Source organism: Narcine bancroftii, chromosome 6 (assembly GCF_036971445.1).
Source record: "Narcine bancroftii isolate sNarBan1 chromosome 6, sNarBan1.hap1, whole genome shotgun sequence".
NCBI classification, from domain to species: domain Eukaryota; kingdom Metazoa; phylum Chordata; class Chondrichthyes; order Torpediniformes; family Narcinidae; genus Narcine; species Narcine bancroftii.
In genome coordinates, this window is record NC_091474.1 from 254,466,783 (window position 1) to 254,481,417 (window position 14,635).

Sequence of the window (14,635 nt, forward strand, 5' to 3'; positions counted from 1 at the left end):
ATGTCCTTAGAGATGCTGATTTCTTTCAGTTCCTCCCTTGCATTAGTCTCTATGTTTCCCAACATCCTTGGGAGGTTATTTGTATCCTCTCTTGTGAAAACAGAACTAAAGTAAGAATTTAATTGGTCTGCCATTTCCTTATTCCCCATTATATATTCCCCTGATTCCGTCTGCAAAGGACCGACTCCGGATTTCACCAATCTTTTCCTCTTGACATATCTATAAAAGCTTTTGCAGTTGGTTTTTATGTTTGCCACAAGCTTACTTTCGTAATTTATTTTTGTCCTCTTGATTAATCCCTTTGTCCTCCTTTGGTGCATCTTGAACTGTTCCCAGTCTTCAGATTTGGTACATTTTTTGGCCAATTGATATGCTCTCTCTTTGGACCTAATCCTGTCTCTAATTTCCCTTGTTATCCACGGTTGAGTCACCTTTTTTGGTTTATTTTTATGCCAAACCGGTATAAACGATTTTTGCAATTTCTCCATTAGATCTGTGAATGCTTTCCATTGTCTGTCCACAGTCAACTCCCCCATAAACACCACCCAATCAATCTTACTCAACTCCCGTCTCATACCATCATAATTCCCTTTATTTAAATTCAGGACCTTAGTCTCGGTTTTAATTTCATCACTCTCCATGTCGAGTGAGAATTCGATCATATTGTGATCGCTCCTACCCAAAGGGCCTCGTACAACAAGATTGTTGATTAGCCCCTTATCATTGCATAATACCCAGTCTAAAATGGCCTGCTCCCGAGTTGGTTCCTCGACATATTGGTCTAGATAACTGTCCCGTAAATATTCAAGGAATTCCTCCTCCTCTGTATTTTTACCATTTGACTAGTCCAATCTATATGCAAATTAAAGTCTCCATGATGACAGCTGTTCCCTTATTGCACGCTTCTCTAATTTCTCTTTTTATGCCTTCCCTCACCTCTACACTACTATTTGGAGGCCTATATACCACCCCCACTAACGTTTTCCGCCCCTTGCTATTCCTCAGTTCTATCCATGTAGATTCCGCATCTTCTGAGTTAATATCCTTCCTGTCAATCGTGTCGGTCCCTTCTCTCACCATCAATACTACCCCACCCCCTTTTCTTTCTTGCCAATCCCTCCTAAATATCGTATACCTCGGGATGTTAAGTTCCCAGGGTTGCCCACCTTGCAGCCATGTTTCTGTAATCTCAATCAAATCGTATTTGTCTATCTAAATTTCCACAGCCAATTCATCTACCTTGTTCCGAATGCATCTTGCATTACATATAAAGCCTTCAGATTTGCTTTTTTCACCCTCCTTGCTCTTTCTGATTTTTTACTTTCGCTGCCTAACCTAATTTTTCCTGTTTTATCTTTTCTGTCCTTTGCCCTATCATACAAGTTCCCACCCCCCTACCAAATTAGTTTAAACCACATCCGACGGCTGCACCAAACCTAGCTGCCAATATATTGACCCCTTTTGAGTTTAGGTGTAACCCATCCTTCTTGTAAAGGTCATGCCTTCCCCAAAAGAATCCCAATGGTCCAAGAAGCCAAAACCCTGTCTTTTACACCAGCCCCTCAGCCACACATTAATTTGTCTTAACCTTTCATTTTTGTCCTCAGTTGCACTTGGCACAGGTAGCAATCCAGAGATCACCACCCTGGCGGTCTTGTTTCTTAGCTTCTGTCCTAGCTCACTGTAATCCTTTTTTAGTACCTCCTCCCTCTTTTTATCAATGTCATTGGTACCCACATGTACCAAGACATCAGGCTGCTTACCCTCTCCTTTCAGAATACTCTGGACCTGATTTGAGATATCCCGTGCCCTTGCACCGGGGAGGCAGCACACCATGCGGGAATACCTATCTTGCTCACAGAATCTCTTGTCTGTACCTCTGACAATGGAGTCCCCAATGACCACTGCATTTCTTACCTTTTGAACCACCGTACCAGGCTCAGTGCCATCGACCTGATCACTGCGGCCAGCTTCTGTCAGGTCATCTCCCTCAACAGCATCCCCCCTGTAACGAGGGGCCCAGGACGGAACGCATTATTCCAAGGGTATCAAACGTCCACAATCCCTCTGTAAACAGGGGACCAGGGCAGAACGCACTATTTCAAGTGTGTCAAATCTCCGCTTCCCCCTGTAACGAGGGGACCAGGACAGAACGCACTATTCCAACTGTGTCAAACGTCTGCACCCCCCTGTAATGAGTGGCCCAGTACTGAATGCACTATTCCAAGTGTGTGAAACGTTCACATCCCCCCTGTAATGAGGGTACCAGGACGGAACGCCCTATTCCAAGTGTGTCTAACTTCCACATCCCCCCTGTAAAGTGTGATCTTGCCAGATATTTACAGAGCCTGCAACATTACCTTGCGAATCTTGAACTCAATCCTGAGAGTAATGTTGGCCAGCGTACCGTACACCTTCTCAACCACACTGTATCCTGCATGGCAGCCTTGGGGAACTATGGACTGAGGTCCACATACCCTCTAACCAGATGTCATTAATATTGACCTCTCTGGCTTTTGTTAAACACCACCACCCCCCCCACCACCAACCCTCTTCTTCCCCTCATCGTCTTTCCATTTCTTGCCTTCTTTCGCACAGACACGATAAATTCTATCTAGTCCCTTATCACATCCAATTCACCCCTTTTGTTGGTCTGGATTCCTCGCCCATGGTTGGAATTCTGAGTATTTCTCATATCTCCTGGTTCTGCCCTTTTATGATTTTGTTGATGGGCTCAGGCCCGAGATGTTGGCGATATATCTTTCTGTCCCACAGACACTGAAATGCTCGGCTGAGTTCCTCCAACATCTCGGTGTGTTGACTGCAAGCACAGCGTCTTCAGCCGAACGTGTTTCTCCCTGTTCCTCTGGTCTGTTTGGAATCCTGTCATTGTACTCTGCCTTCAAATTTTACCTTCTAAAACACATCCCTTCCCACTTACAAATCTTTATTTCAGAGAAATGTGGGAATCTGTGCAGACCGGGGTTGGCATTGGGGGCTGTAACCAGAGCAAGCCACTGCTTTACCTGCTGTCCTGATAATCTCCTGCCTTCTCTGACTTAGATCATATTCCTACTACGTTGAAGTGTCCATGGATGAGCTCGACTGGATTCGGATCATCGACCATTCCAAGTATTTGTGTCGTTCCTGGCAGAACCTGTCCTTCACTCCTCGAGTCTGTCGGTGAGTGTGTGGGTGAGGGAGTGGTGGTGTGGCTGGTCTCAGAGCCATGTAATTCCATCTTGTCCTCAGTGTTTGCATGTTTCCAGCCATTGCTGGGCTGCCAGGGCCAGAATTACCAGTTCCAGGAGAGAGGAGTGGCTTCCAGCGGTGGTGTGATCAACGCCTGTCACAGCAGGCCTGTCAGTGAAACTAGGAGGGGTCCAGTGGAAGTGGCAGCCGGTGTCCGCACCATGATCGGTGCTGCGGAACGTTAGGTGTGAACCCGACACGTGACTGTGGTCTCATCTACGCCCTGTACAACTGGGTCCTGAGGTCCCTGTAAGGATTGGAAGGTCAAACTTAAAGACAGAGTACATGGTGAATGGCGGGATTCTTAACAGTGTGGAAGAACAGAGAGACCTTGGGGTCCTCTCAAGGTCACTGCACAGGGTGATAGGGTAGTTAATAAGGTCTATGGGACGCTGGGCTTCGATAATAGGGGATTTGAGTTCAGGAGTAGAGAGATCATGTTACAGCTCCACAAATCTCTGGTGAGACCCCACTTAAAGAATTGTGTTCTGTTCTGATCACATTACAGGAAGGATGTGGAAGCTGTGGAGAGGGGACAGAGGGGATTTCCCAGGATGTTGCCTGGATTGGGAAACAGGTCTTGTGAGGCCAGGTTAGCAGAGCTGGGACTTTTCTCTCTGGAGCGTAGAAGGATGAGAGGAGACTTGATTGAGGTTGGCAGAAATAGGGTGGATGGCCAGTGCCTGTTTCCCGGGGCAGGATCAGCAAACACCAGGGGATGTGTGTACAAAGTGAAGGGAGAGAGATTTAGGGGAGACGTCGGGGGGGGGGGGGGGGGTGGGGTGGTGGGGAGGAGAAGTTATTTAACACAGAGAGTTGTGGGGGCCTGGAATGTCTCACCGGGGATGGTGGTGGATGACAATGGGGGCATTTGAGAGACCCTTAGACATGGATAGAAGGAAGATAGAGGGTGATGGGGTAGGGAGGGTTTTTTTTGGTAGGAATATATAGGTCAGCACAACATCGAGGGCTGAAGGGCCTGTACTGCACTGTAGTGTTCTATGTTAGAGTTCAAGAGGCGTGAGGTAATGTTTCAGGTTTTCTAGGTTAAACCGCACATGGAATGTGTTCAGTTCTGGTCCCCTCACCACAGGAAGTATGTGGATGTTGTTGAGGGTGCGGAGGAGGATGCTGCCTGGGTTGGAGAGCATGTCTAGTGAGGAGGGGATGAGTGAACTTGGTCTTTTCTCCTTGGAGCAACATTGGATGAGGGGTGAGCTTGTAGAAGTGTAGGAGATGATGAGAGGCTTCAATCGTGTGGACGGACGGAGGCTTTTCCTTATTCTTTCTTTTTATCCACCTGGTTGTCTAAAAGTCTTTTAAATGTTCCAGCCTCCACCACCACCCCTGGTGAGGCATTCCAGGCCCCCACAACTTTCTGTGTAAAAAAGATCTTCCCCCAGGTGTCTCCCCTAAACTTCCCTCCCTTCACTTTGAACACACGTCCTATGGTGTTTGCTGATCCTGCCATGGGAAACAGGCACTGGCCGCTCACCCTATCTATGCCTCTCAGAATCTTGCAGAATTCTATTGTCACCTCTTGATTTGTCTATTGGTGCTCGAGGACAAAAGGATCTGTGGCCCTGATGCTGGTCACCCAGGTCCCACCATGGTTTTGATCGTCACAATTCAGAGGAAGTTGGTGTCACTGAAAGTACTGGGTCTCTGCTGTGGTTCTGAGTCTGTTGATGGAGATGAGCGGTCAGGCTGTGGTGTGTGTCTGGACCCAGCTGGAAGCTCCGCTTCAGGGCCCAGCCGAGACACCCTCTGCGATGGCACCTGCTGGGCACCTACTTCCTTCATCGGAGGTGCTGCCTAAGGAAGGGAACACAATGTTCCGCAATGGCGGGGCCGCCCAACGTCAGTCGTGCCGCAATGCCGGGGCCACCCAACGCCAGTTGTGCCGCGATAGCAGAGCTGCCCAACTTTTACTGGGAGCTGATGTGGCTCTGGGGCGTGGTGTCTGCCAGAGAGAGTGCTCCTCATGCTACAGCAGTGGGTGTCAGGGGGTTCCGGTGGGTGGAGTGGTCCCGGCTGTGCTGAACCCCGATCAGCCGGGATGCTTGTCGGAGCCAGAACCTGACGGGTTTTGCTGGAGCCAATGCAGCACAACATGAGCTGCCTTGTGTGATTCATACTGTGCCGTTCTGGGACGTGCCGAAGTGGACACTTTTCCACGCTCTCATCAACTGTCCAGACACACGTAGAATCTGTTTTAATGCCTGGCAGTGAGAGCAGTTCCCAGTGGAGCTCTTTGTATGCAGGAGTCCTCCCCCTTTACGTCGGTGACCTGGGGGGGTCAGGTGCTGCACCGAATTGGTTCACTGACACCCTGGCTACCTGTCTCTTCTGTGGCTAGAGAAGAAAGTGTCCCACATGGGCTGGAAAGTTGCAGCTCCTCTTCGTCTATCTGGAGGGGCTGCTACTCACGGTCTGGCTGCACTTCAGCCCTACACTCCTGATCGACGGCCACCCGGTTCGGAAGGGGTCTGGGCGTTCAGTGGATCTCCATGTCAGGTTGCTGTTGGGGTCGAGGTGGCGAGAGAGCAGCCACTCTTTCAGGGTTGCGTCTGAGCCCGTGCGGTGTTGGAGAACGCGGTGTCCAACGCGATGGTGACTGAGATCAGGGAATGGTGGCCCCCCCAGGGGAGTGCGCATGTCTTGCAGTGATAACAGGATTTTAATTTGGAAACATGAACAGTGTGTGGCAGAGAGAGGGTGAACTTCCAACCATGTTAATTGTGGCTTCAGATGTAGTTCTCTGTCTGTACTCACACTTGTGCAGTTGTTTTTGTTTTGAATATCTATTGTTGAGCTGAGTGGTGAGAGGTGCAGCTGGAGGAGTGGGCAGGGGGCTTCAGGGGTGGTGAGTGGTGAGAGGTGCAGCTGGAGGGGTGGGCAGGGGGCTTCAGGGGGTGGTGAGTGGTGAGAGGTGCAGCTGGAGGAGTGGGCAGGGGGCTTCAGGGGGTGGTGAGTGGTGAGAGGTGCAGCTGGAGGGGTGGGCAGGGGGCTTCAGGGGGTGGTGAGTGGTGAGAGGTGCAGCTGGAGGGGTGGGCAGGGGGCTTCAGGGCGTGGTGAGTGGTGAGAGGTGCAGCTGGAGGGGTGGGCAGGGGGCCTCAGGGGGTGGTGAGTGGTGAGAGGTGCAGCTGGAGGAGTGGGCTGGGGGCTTCAGGGGTGGTGAGTGGTGAGAGGTGCAGCTGGAGGGGTGGGCAGGGGGCTTCAGGGGGTGGTGAGTGGTGAGAGGTGCAGCTGGAGGAGTGGGCAGGGGGCTTCAGGGGGTGGTGAGTGGTGAGAGGTGCAGCTGGAGGGGTGGGCAGGGGGCTTCAGGGGGTGGTGAGTGGTGAGAGGTGCAGCTGGAGGAGTGGGCAGGGGGCTTCAGGGGTGGTGAGTGGTGAGAGGTGCAGCTGGAGGGGTGGGCAGGGGGCTTCAGGGGGTGGTGAGTGGTGAGAGGTGCAGCTGGAGGAGTGGGCAGGGGGCTTCAGGGGGTGGTGAGTGGTGAGAGGTGCAGCTGGAGGGGTGGGCAGGGGGCTTCAGGGGGTGGTGAGTGGTGAGAGGTGCAGCTGGAGGGGTGGGCAGGGGGCTTCAGGGCGTGGTGAGTGGTGAGAGGTGCAGCTGGAGGGGTGGGCAGGGGGCCTCAGGGGGTGGTGAGTGATGAGAGGTGCAGCTGGAGGAGTGGGCTGGGGGCTTCAGGGGTGGTGAGTGGTGAGAGGTGCAGCTGGAGGGGTGGGCAGGGGGCTTCAGGGGGTGGTGAGTGGTGAGAGGTGCAGCTGGAGGAGTGGGCAGGGGGCTTCAGGGGGTGGTGAGAGGTGCAGCTGGAGGGGTGGGCAGGGGGCTTCAGGGGGAGGTAAATGGTGAGAGGTGCAGCTGGAGGGGTGGGCAGGGGGCTTCAGGGGTGGTGAGAGGTGCAGTGGGAGGGGTGGGCAGGGGGCTTCAGGGGGTGGTGAGTGGTGAGAGATGCAGCTGGAGGGTGGCCAGGGTCTTCAGGGGGAGGTGAGGGGTGAGAGGTGCAGCTGGAGGAGTGGGCAGGGGGCTTCAGGGGGAGGTAAATGGTGAGAGGTGCAGCTGGAGGGGTGGGCAGGGGGCTTCAGGGGGTGGTGAGAGGTGCAGTGGGAGGGGTGGGCAGGGGGCTTCAGGGGGAGGTGGGTGGTGAGAGGTGCAGCTGGAGGGGTGGGCAGGGGGCTTCAGGGGTTGGTAAATGGTGAGAGGTGCAGCTGGAGGGGTGGGCAGGAGGCTTCAGGGGGAGGTGGGCGGTGAGAGGTGCAGCTGGAGGGGTGGGCATGGGGCTTCAGGGGGAGGTGGGTGGTGAGAGGTGCAGCTGAAGGAGTGGGCAGGGGCCTTCAGGGGGAGGTGGGTGGTGAGAGGTGCAGCTGGAGGGGTGGGCAGGGGGCTTCAGGGGTGGTGAGTGGTGAGAGGTGGAGCAGGAGGGGTGGGCAGCGGGCTTAGGGGAGGTGGGTGGTGAGAGGTGCAACTGGAGGGGTGGGCAGGGGGCTTCATGGGGTGGTGAGAGGCAGCTGGAGGGGTGGGCAGGGGGCTACAGGGGGTGGTAAGTGGTGAGAGGTGCAGCTGGATGGGTGGGCAGGGGGCTTCAGGGGGTGGTGAGTGGAGAGGTGCAGCTGGAGGGGTGGGCAGGGGGCTTCGGGGGAGGTGGGTGACGAGAGGTGCAGCTGGCGGAGTGGGCATGGGCTTCAGGGGGAGGTGGGTGGTGAGAGGTGCAGCTGGAGGGGTGGGCAGGGGGCTTCAGGGGGTGGTGAGTGGTGAGAGGTGCAGCTGGAGGGGTGGGCAGGGGCTTCAGGGGAGGTGGGTGGTGAGAGGTGCAGCTGGAGGGGTGGACAGGGGGCTTCAGGGTGAGGTGGGTGGTGAGAGATGCAGCTGGAGGAGTGGGCTGGGTGCTTCGGGGGAGGTGGGTGGTGAGAGGCAGCTGGAGGGGTGGGCAGGGGGCTTCAGGGGGAGGTGGGTCAGCATCAGAATTTATTGTCATGAGCGAGACACCAAATTCATTGTTTTGCTGCAGCATCAAGGGGCAAGTATTTGTATAAACCTTACAACAATAAATCAAAATATTGCACGAAAATTCAAAGTGAGGTTGTGTCTATGGTTCATTGATTATTCCAGAATCTGAGGGCGGAGGGGAGGAAGCTGTCCGTGTGCCGCTGGGTGCTCGTCTTCAGGCTCCTGGACCTTTTCCTGATGGTAGCAGAGTGAAGAGGGTGTGGCCTGGGGGGGTTGGGGTCTTTGAGGTTAAAGGCTGCTTTTTTAAGACACTGCCTCGTCGATGTCCTCGATGGAGTGAGATCTGGTGCTAGTGATGTCACCGAGTGAACAACCCTCTGGAGTTGATTCTTGTCCTGAGTGTTGGTGTCTCCGTACCAGACAGTGATGCAACCAGCCAGAATGCTCTCCACGGTCCACCTGTAGAAGTTTACGGGGGTTTTCGGTGACATACTGAATCTCCTCAATGTCTGGCCTTCTTCGTAATTGCATCCAAGTGGAGGTTCCAGTACAGATCCTTGGAGATATTGACACCTGGGAATTTGAAGTTTTTGTCCCTCGAAGAAGACCGGATCGTGTTCCCCTGACTTCCTCCTGAAGTCCATAATCATCTCCTTGGTTTTGCTGACATTGGGCACAAGGTTGTTGTTCCACCGTTCACCGAGCTGATCGATCCTCCTCCTGTACACGTCCTCATTGCCGTTTGTGATCCTGCCGACAACTGTGGTGTCATCAGATTTATAGATGCATTGGAATTGTGGCTGGTGTAGAATGAGTAGAGCAGTGGGCGAAACACGCATCCTTGGGGTGTGCCTGTGTGGATAATCAGTGAGGAGGAGACATTGTTTCCGATTTGTACCGACACAGCTGAGGACAGGTCGGTGGGGAGGTGTGCGGTCCTTTATCTGAGTGGGAATGAATCACTGAACATTTAGTACAGCAGCAGGAGATGGTTCAGCCTTTCCACACTCATTTCACATCAGCAACCATTAGATAAGGATTGTGTGCAAATGATTCCCCTTGGAATTCTGGCAGCAGAAATCTTCAGCATTGTTTAACGCTGGTTGAAAGAAGCATTGGCGAAAGTTGGAATTTAAAGCTGCCTGCTTCTCCCCTGAGACTCTGCCCCGGTTCACCAGTCTGCTGCAGTGAGGAGACACAGAAATTGCAGGAATAAATTTAGATTTTGCCCACTGCATGTTGTTAAATTAGCTCCAAGGCTTTATTATTCGATTTTTCTGCCGTGCGGTTCAATTAATTGTCTGTGACTGGCTGCAGCATTTGTGAACTGAATGCAGACACAATTTGCCACAGCACTTCCTCACCCCAGAGAACTCATTAGACATAGAGCTCACGGACCAACCTCTCTCAGCTGTTACTGCAGTGAGAGCCCAAATCTTCAGCGAGGGATAGAAATGCCCACCATCCCAACCCTTCCCACGCACCCCCCCACCATCTCAGGTTCATAAACCACAATCCCAGATATACACCCTGACACCCCTCCATCCCAGATACACACTCCCTCCATCCCAGATACACACTCTCTCCATCCCAGATACACGCTCCCTCCATCCCAGATACACACTCCCTCCATCCCAGATACATGCTCCCTCCATCCCAGATACACACTCCCTCCATCCCAGATACACGCTCCCTCCATCCCAGATACACGCTCCCTCCATCCCAGATACACACTCCCTCCATCCCAGATACACGCTCCCTCCATCCCAGATACACACTCCCTCCATCCCAGATACACGCTCCCTCCATCCCAGATACACACTCCCTCCATCCCAGATACACGCTCCCTCCATCCCAGATACACACTCCCTCCATCCCAGATACACGCTCCCTCCATCCCAGATACACGCTCCCTCCATCCCAGATACACGCTCCCTCCATCCCAGATACACGCTCCCTCCATCCCAGATACACGCTCCCTCCATCCCAGATACACGCTCCCTCCATCCCAGATACACACTCCCTCCATCCCAGATACACGCTCCCTCCATCCCAGATACATGCTCCCTCCATCCCAGATACACACTCCCTCCATCCTGGGATTTACAGCCTGTCGATCATCACTCCTGCCCCAGCCATCTCTTCCCTCCCTTCCCACAGCAGCCTGGGGTACATCGCGTCCGGCCCCGGGGACTTATCAATCTTGATGTGTTTAAGTAGATCCAACACTTCCTCTTCCTTAATCTCCACATTGTCCAGGACACAGGCCCGTTCAATTCCAACCTCACCCTGATCAAGGTCCTTTTCTCTTGCGAATACTGAAGTAAAGGTGTAGCGGGCCAAGTGCGTGCAGTCAGACGGGCTGAATCGCCGCCCCAGTCGTCTAACACAAGGTAGCGCGGGCCCACTTCCCTTCCAAGGAGAAGCCTGCGGTTAGCAACACGTTGCCTCTGGTTAGCAACACGTTGCCCGCGGACGGCGCTGCTTCCTGGTTGTGCACCACTGGACGGGAAGTGACGCTGCCCTGCTGACGGCACTTCCTAAGGCCCACGCGCCCCTTACAGGAAGTGGGTGGCCCCTCGCACAGTGCGAGGAATTGAAAATAAAGTCCAGTTACTGGTTCACCTCGTCCCTCATTTTGGAAGCGCTGCTGTAAGCAGCCGCTACAGTGGTGAGCCTGACGGTTCCAACATTTTTTTTGGAACCTACCTCGAATGGGACAAGATGCAGGAGGCTGCTACCACTACAGTCGCATTGGCTGCGACCAACGCTGTGGGCGTGGATTTGCTGCCCTTCTGGGGCAACCAGCCCAGGAACTGGTTCCAATTGGCCAAGTCACCATTCCAGATCAGAGGCATTGTTTCCGAGGACATCAAGTTCTGGCACGTTGTCTGCACCCTGGACGCTGTCACCGTAGCCAAAGTAAGCTCCTTATTGAAAAATCCTCCCATGGAGCGCAAGTGTGAACAATTCCGGCGTTTCCTTCTCGATTCCCTGGAACTCAGCCAACATGAGCGCACCATCCACATCCTGAATAAGCAAGGCCTGGGCGATAGAGACCCCTCTGAGCTCATGCGTGAGGTGGTGGCCTTAGCTGTTTCTTGTTCAAGGCCCTGTTCCAGTGCATGTTCCTCGGCAATATCCAACATGAATTTCAGTGCCCCACACCTGGTAGCTAAAGAAGCAGACAGACTCTTCCACACCCCGCAACAGAGTTCCATACACGTGCAACCGATCTACACCATTGATGGTTCCGGTTCAGCCCCTGCCAGGCCACCAGTAGTAGCCACAACCGAATTGCAACGTAACGAGCACTCAGACAAACAGCGTTTGTGGTTTCTACCACTGCAGTTGGGGCCATAACACCTGGCTGTGTGCCCCTCCATACTCGAACACTAATCCCAAGTAAAGTGCGGCAGCGGGAAATGCAATGGCCGCCCACCAACAGTGGCCTCGGGGGTAGGCACACATAAAGGCCTACTCTAGCTGAGGAACCAGTGAACAAAGAGGGATTTCCTAGTCGACATGGGCGCAGAGATAAGCCTCATCCCGCCAACGAATTTCAAACTCAAAACACAATCCCAAGGGCCTCCTCTACAGGCAGCCGATGGCTCCTCCATTCTGAGTTTTGGCACTGATCTGGTCACAATCTACGCCGCGAACATGGTTTTCCACTGGAAGTGTACTATTGCGTCCATGGGACAAGCCCTACGGAGCAGATTTCCTCCGTGCACACAAGGTCCTGGTGGACATGACCAGATGCCGTTTGGTCAACGCTACCACGTCTCAGTCGTATCTCCTCACTCTACCATTAGGAATCCACACTCTGGATTGTAACGAATATGTCCTCCTACTGGCCAAGTACCCATCACTGTTGGCGCCCAGCTTCCACGATGCTAAACCAGCACATGGTGTGGAGCACCACATCGAGACCTCTGGACCCCCAGTGTACACTCGGGCACGCCACCTCCCACAGGACAAACTCCGTCAAACCAAGACCAAGTTTTCTGCCATGGAGGAGTTGGATATCGTCCACCATTTAAACATCCCCTGGGCATCCCGCTGCTCATGGTCCAGAAGAAGTCGCGCGATTGGTGACACCATCATCCCAGATACATACCCCATCCTACAGGCCCAGTATTTTGCATGAGGCTCCAGGGCTGCTGGATTTTTTCCAAGATGGACCTTGTCAAAGCAGACAGACTTTTTTGCACCTTGCATCAGATTCGGTGCATCCTAACAATGTCCTGAAAATGCCCTTTTCAAATTTCTGTGGATCCCTTTAGGATTAAAGAACACAGCCCAGATGTTTCAGTGCCTCATGGATGTGATTGGCAGGGACCCTGATTTCATCTTTGTCGACCTGGATGACATTCTCATTGCCAGCCCCGAAACTGGCTCACACAGGACATACCTGACTTGCCTTTTTGACAGGTTGCAGGATTTTGGACTCACAGTGAACCCAGCTAGGTGCCGGTTTGGCCTGGAAACGTTGATTTCCTGGGACACCGTATCACCCACGAGGGGACCACACCGCTGCTGGATAAGGTAGAAGCCATCCAACGTTTCCCCAGGCCGAGCACCATGAAGAATTCCTAGGGATAGTGAACTTTTATCATTGTTTCCTCCCAGGATTAGCCACCCTCGTGTAACCCCTATTCGACCTCATCAAACTTGGCGACAAGGCACTCCAGTGACACGCGACACCGTTGAAGCGTTCCAGGTAACCAAAGCGGAGGCCACATCTTTGGCCCATCCAGACTCTTCATCCCCCCCAGCCCTTATAACAGGCACCTTGGACAGCGCGGTGTTGGAGTAGTGGGTTGATTAACAGTGGCGCCCCCTGGCTTTCTTCAGCAAACATCTCCGGACACCAGAACCTAAATACAGCGCCTTCGACAGCAAGCTGTTGGCCCTGTACCTGACAATACAACATTTCCAGTACGTTAGAACGAAGGGTTTTTGTCGCCTACACAGACCATAAACCACTCACCCATGCACTCAGCAAGGTTTTGGACCCGTGGTTGGTGAAACAGCAATGACACCTCTCCAACGGACATTCGCCACGTCGCAGGCAAGTCCAACATGGTGGCCGTTGCCTTGTCCAGACCGGCCATCGCCGCTACCTCATGAGGACTCTATGTTGCTCAACTGGCCAAGGATGCGGTCATTCAGGCTGATCAGACTACCATCACCAGCCTGAAGGTTAGCGATTTCTGTCCTTCACCAGTGAGCCCGACTTTACTGCGCGACTTGTCCACAGGCTTCCTAGACCCATCCTACCCACGACCTGGTGATGGTGGGTGTTCGACCAAATACACAGTCTGTCACATCCTTCCATAAGGTGGTGTCTGACCAGTTCATGTGGCACGGCCACTTGTAACACTGTGGGCTAGGACTTGTTTGGACTGGCAATGCACCAAAGTGCACAGACACACCAAGGCCTCGTTCCACAGCTTTAACCTGGCACAGCGTAGTTTTGATCATGTGCACATGGACATTGTCGGCCTGCTTCCCGTGAGCCAAGATATGCGGTATTTATTCACAGTGACCACTTTACCCATTGGCCAGAAGTGATACCCCTGCCCATGTGTGTCACAGAGATTTATGGCAGAGCTTTCTTGTCCACCTGGGTCACATGCTTTGGAGTCCCGACCCACATCAACTCAGACCAAGGGACCCAGTTCACATCCTGGCCAAGTTTTACAGCAGCCAGTTACACCACACCATGGCCTACCATCCTAGGTAAACGGCCTCGTCGAACATTTCCACTGCGACCTGAAAGCAGCCCTGAAAGCTCGACTACGAGGCCCGAATTGGACGAACTCTCATGAGTGTTGTTAGGAATTCACACAGCACCCAAAGATGAGCTACCAGCGTTGTCCGCCGAGATGGTGTACGGCTCCCGGCTTACCATCCCAGGGGATATTCACTTCAACCCTCTAGCACACAACCCAGTGCTCTAGATTGAGGGAACAGATGGGTAGACAGAAACCTCCACCATCGTCCCAACATGGCTCTCTATCCTGCCATGTCCCGGCGAACCAACAGTCCACCAAGTTCATTTTAGTGCAGAGAGGACAGCAAGGGACACCCCTATAATGCCCCTACGAAGGCCCATTCAGGGTGTTGTAGCATGACAGTGTCGTTTTCACCTTGGACACTGGCGGGCAGGAGGATAGGTTTACCATTGATCGGCTCAAGACACCGCATCTGACTCAGGCCAGCCTGCCCCAGATCCCCAGGTCAGGCACGGGCTTTCCGCCCAAAGACAGTACGGTAACTTGCTTAAAGGGTGGCAGCGATTCTGGGGTGGGGGGGATGTAGCGGGCCGAGCGACCACGTGGTTAGATGGGCTGAATCGTCTCCCCAGCCATCCAACACAAGATGGCATGGGGCCCCCCTTTCCTTCCAAGGAGAAGCCCACGGTTTG

At 53.4% G+C, this 14,635-nt stretch overlaps 1 protein-coding gene across 2 annotated transcripts in view; it reads left to right on the forward strand.

Moving 5' to 3' along the window:
* btbd9 (BTB (POZ) domain containing 9) overlaps nucleotides 1–14,635 on the forward strand; it is a 101,778-nt gene that overhangs the window by 30,926 nt on the left and 56,217 nt on the right. For both annotated transcript variants that reach the window (XM_069888025.1, XM_069888026.1), the window contains exon 6: nucleotides 3,064–3,183. In XM_069888025.1, coding sequence (XP_069744126.1) covers nucleotides 3,064–3,183 — 120 coding nt within the window. The remainder of the gene's footprint in view (nucleotides 1–3,063; nucleotides 3,184–14,635) is intronic.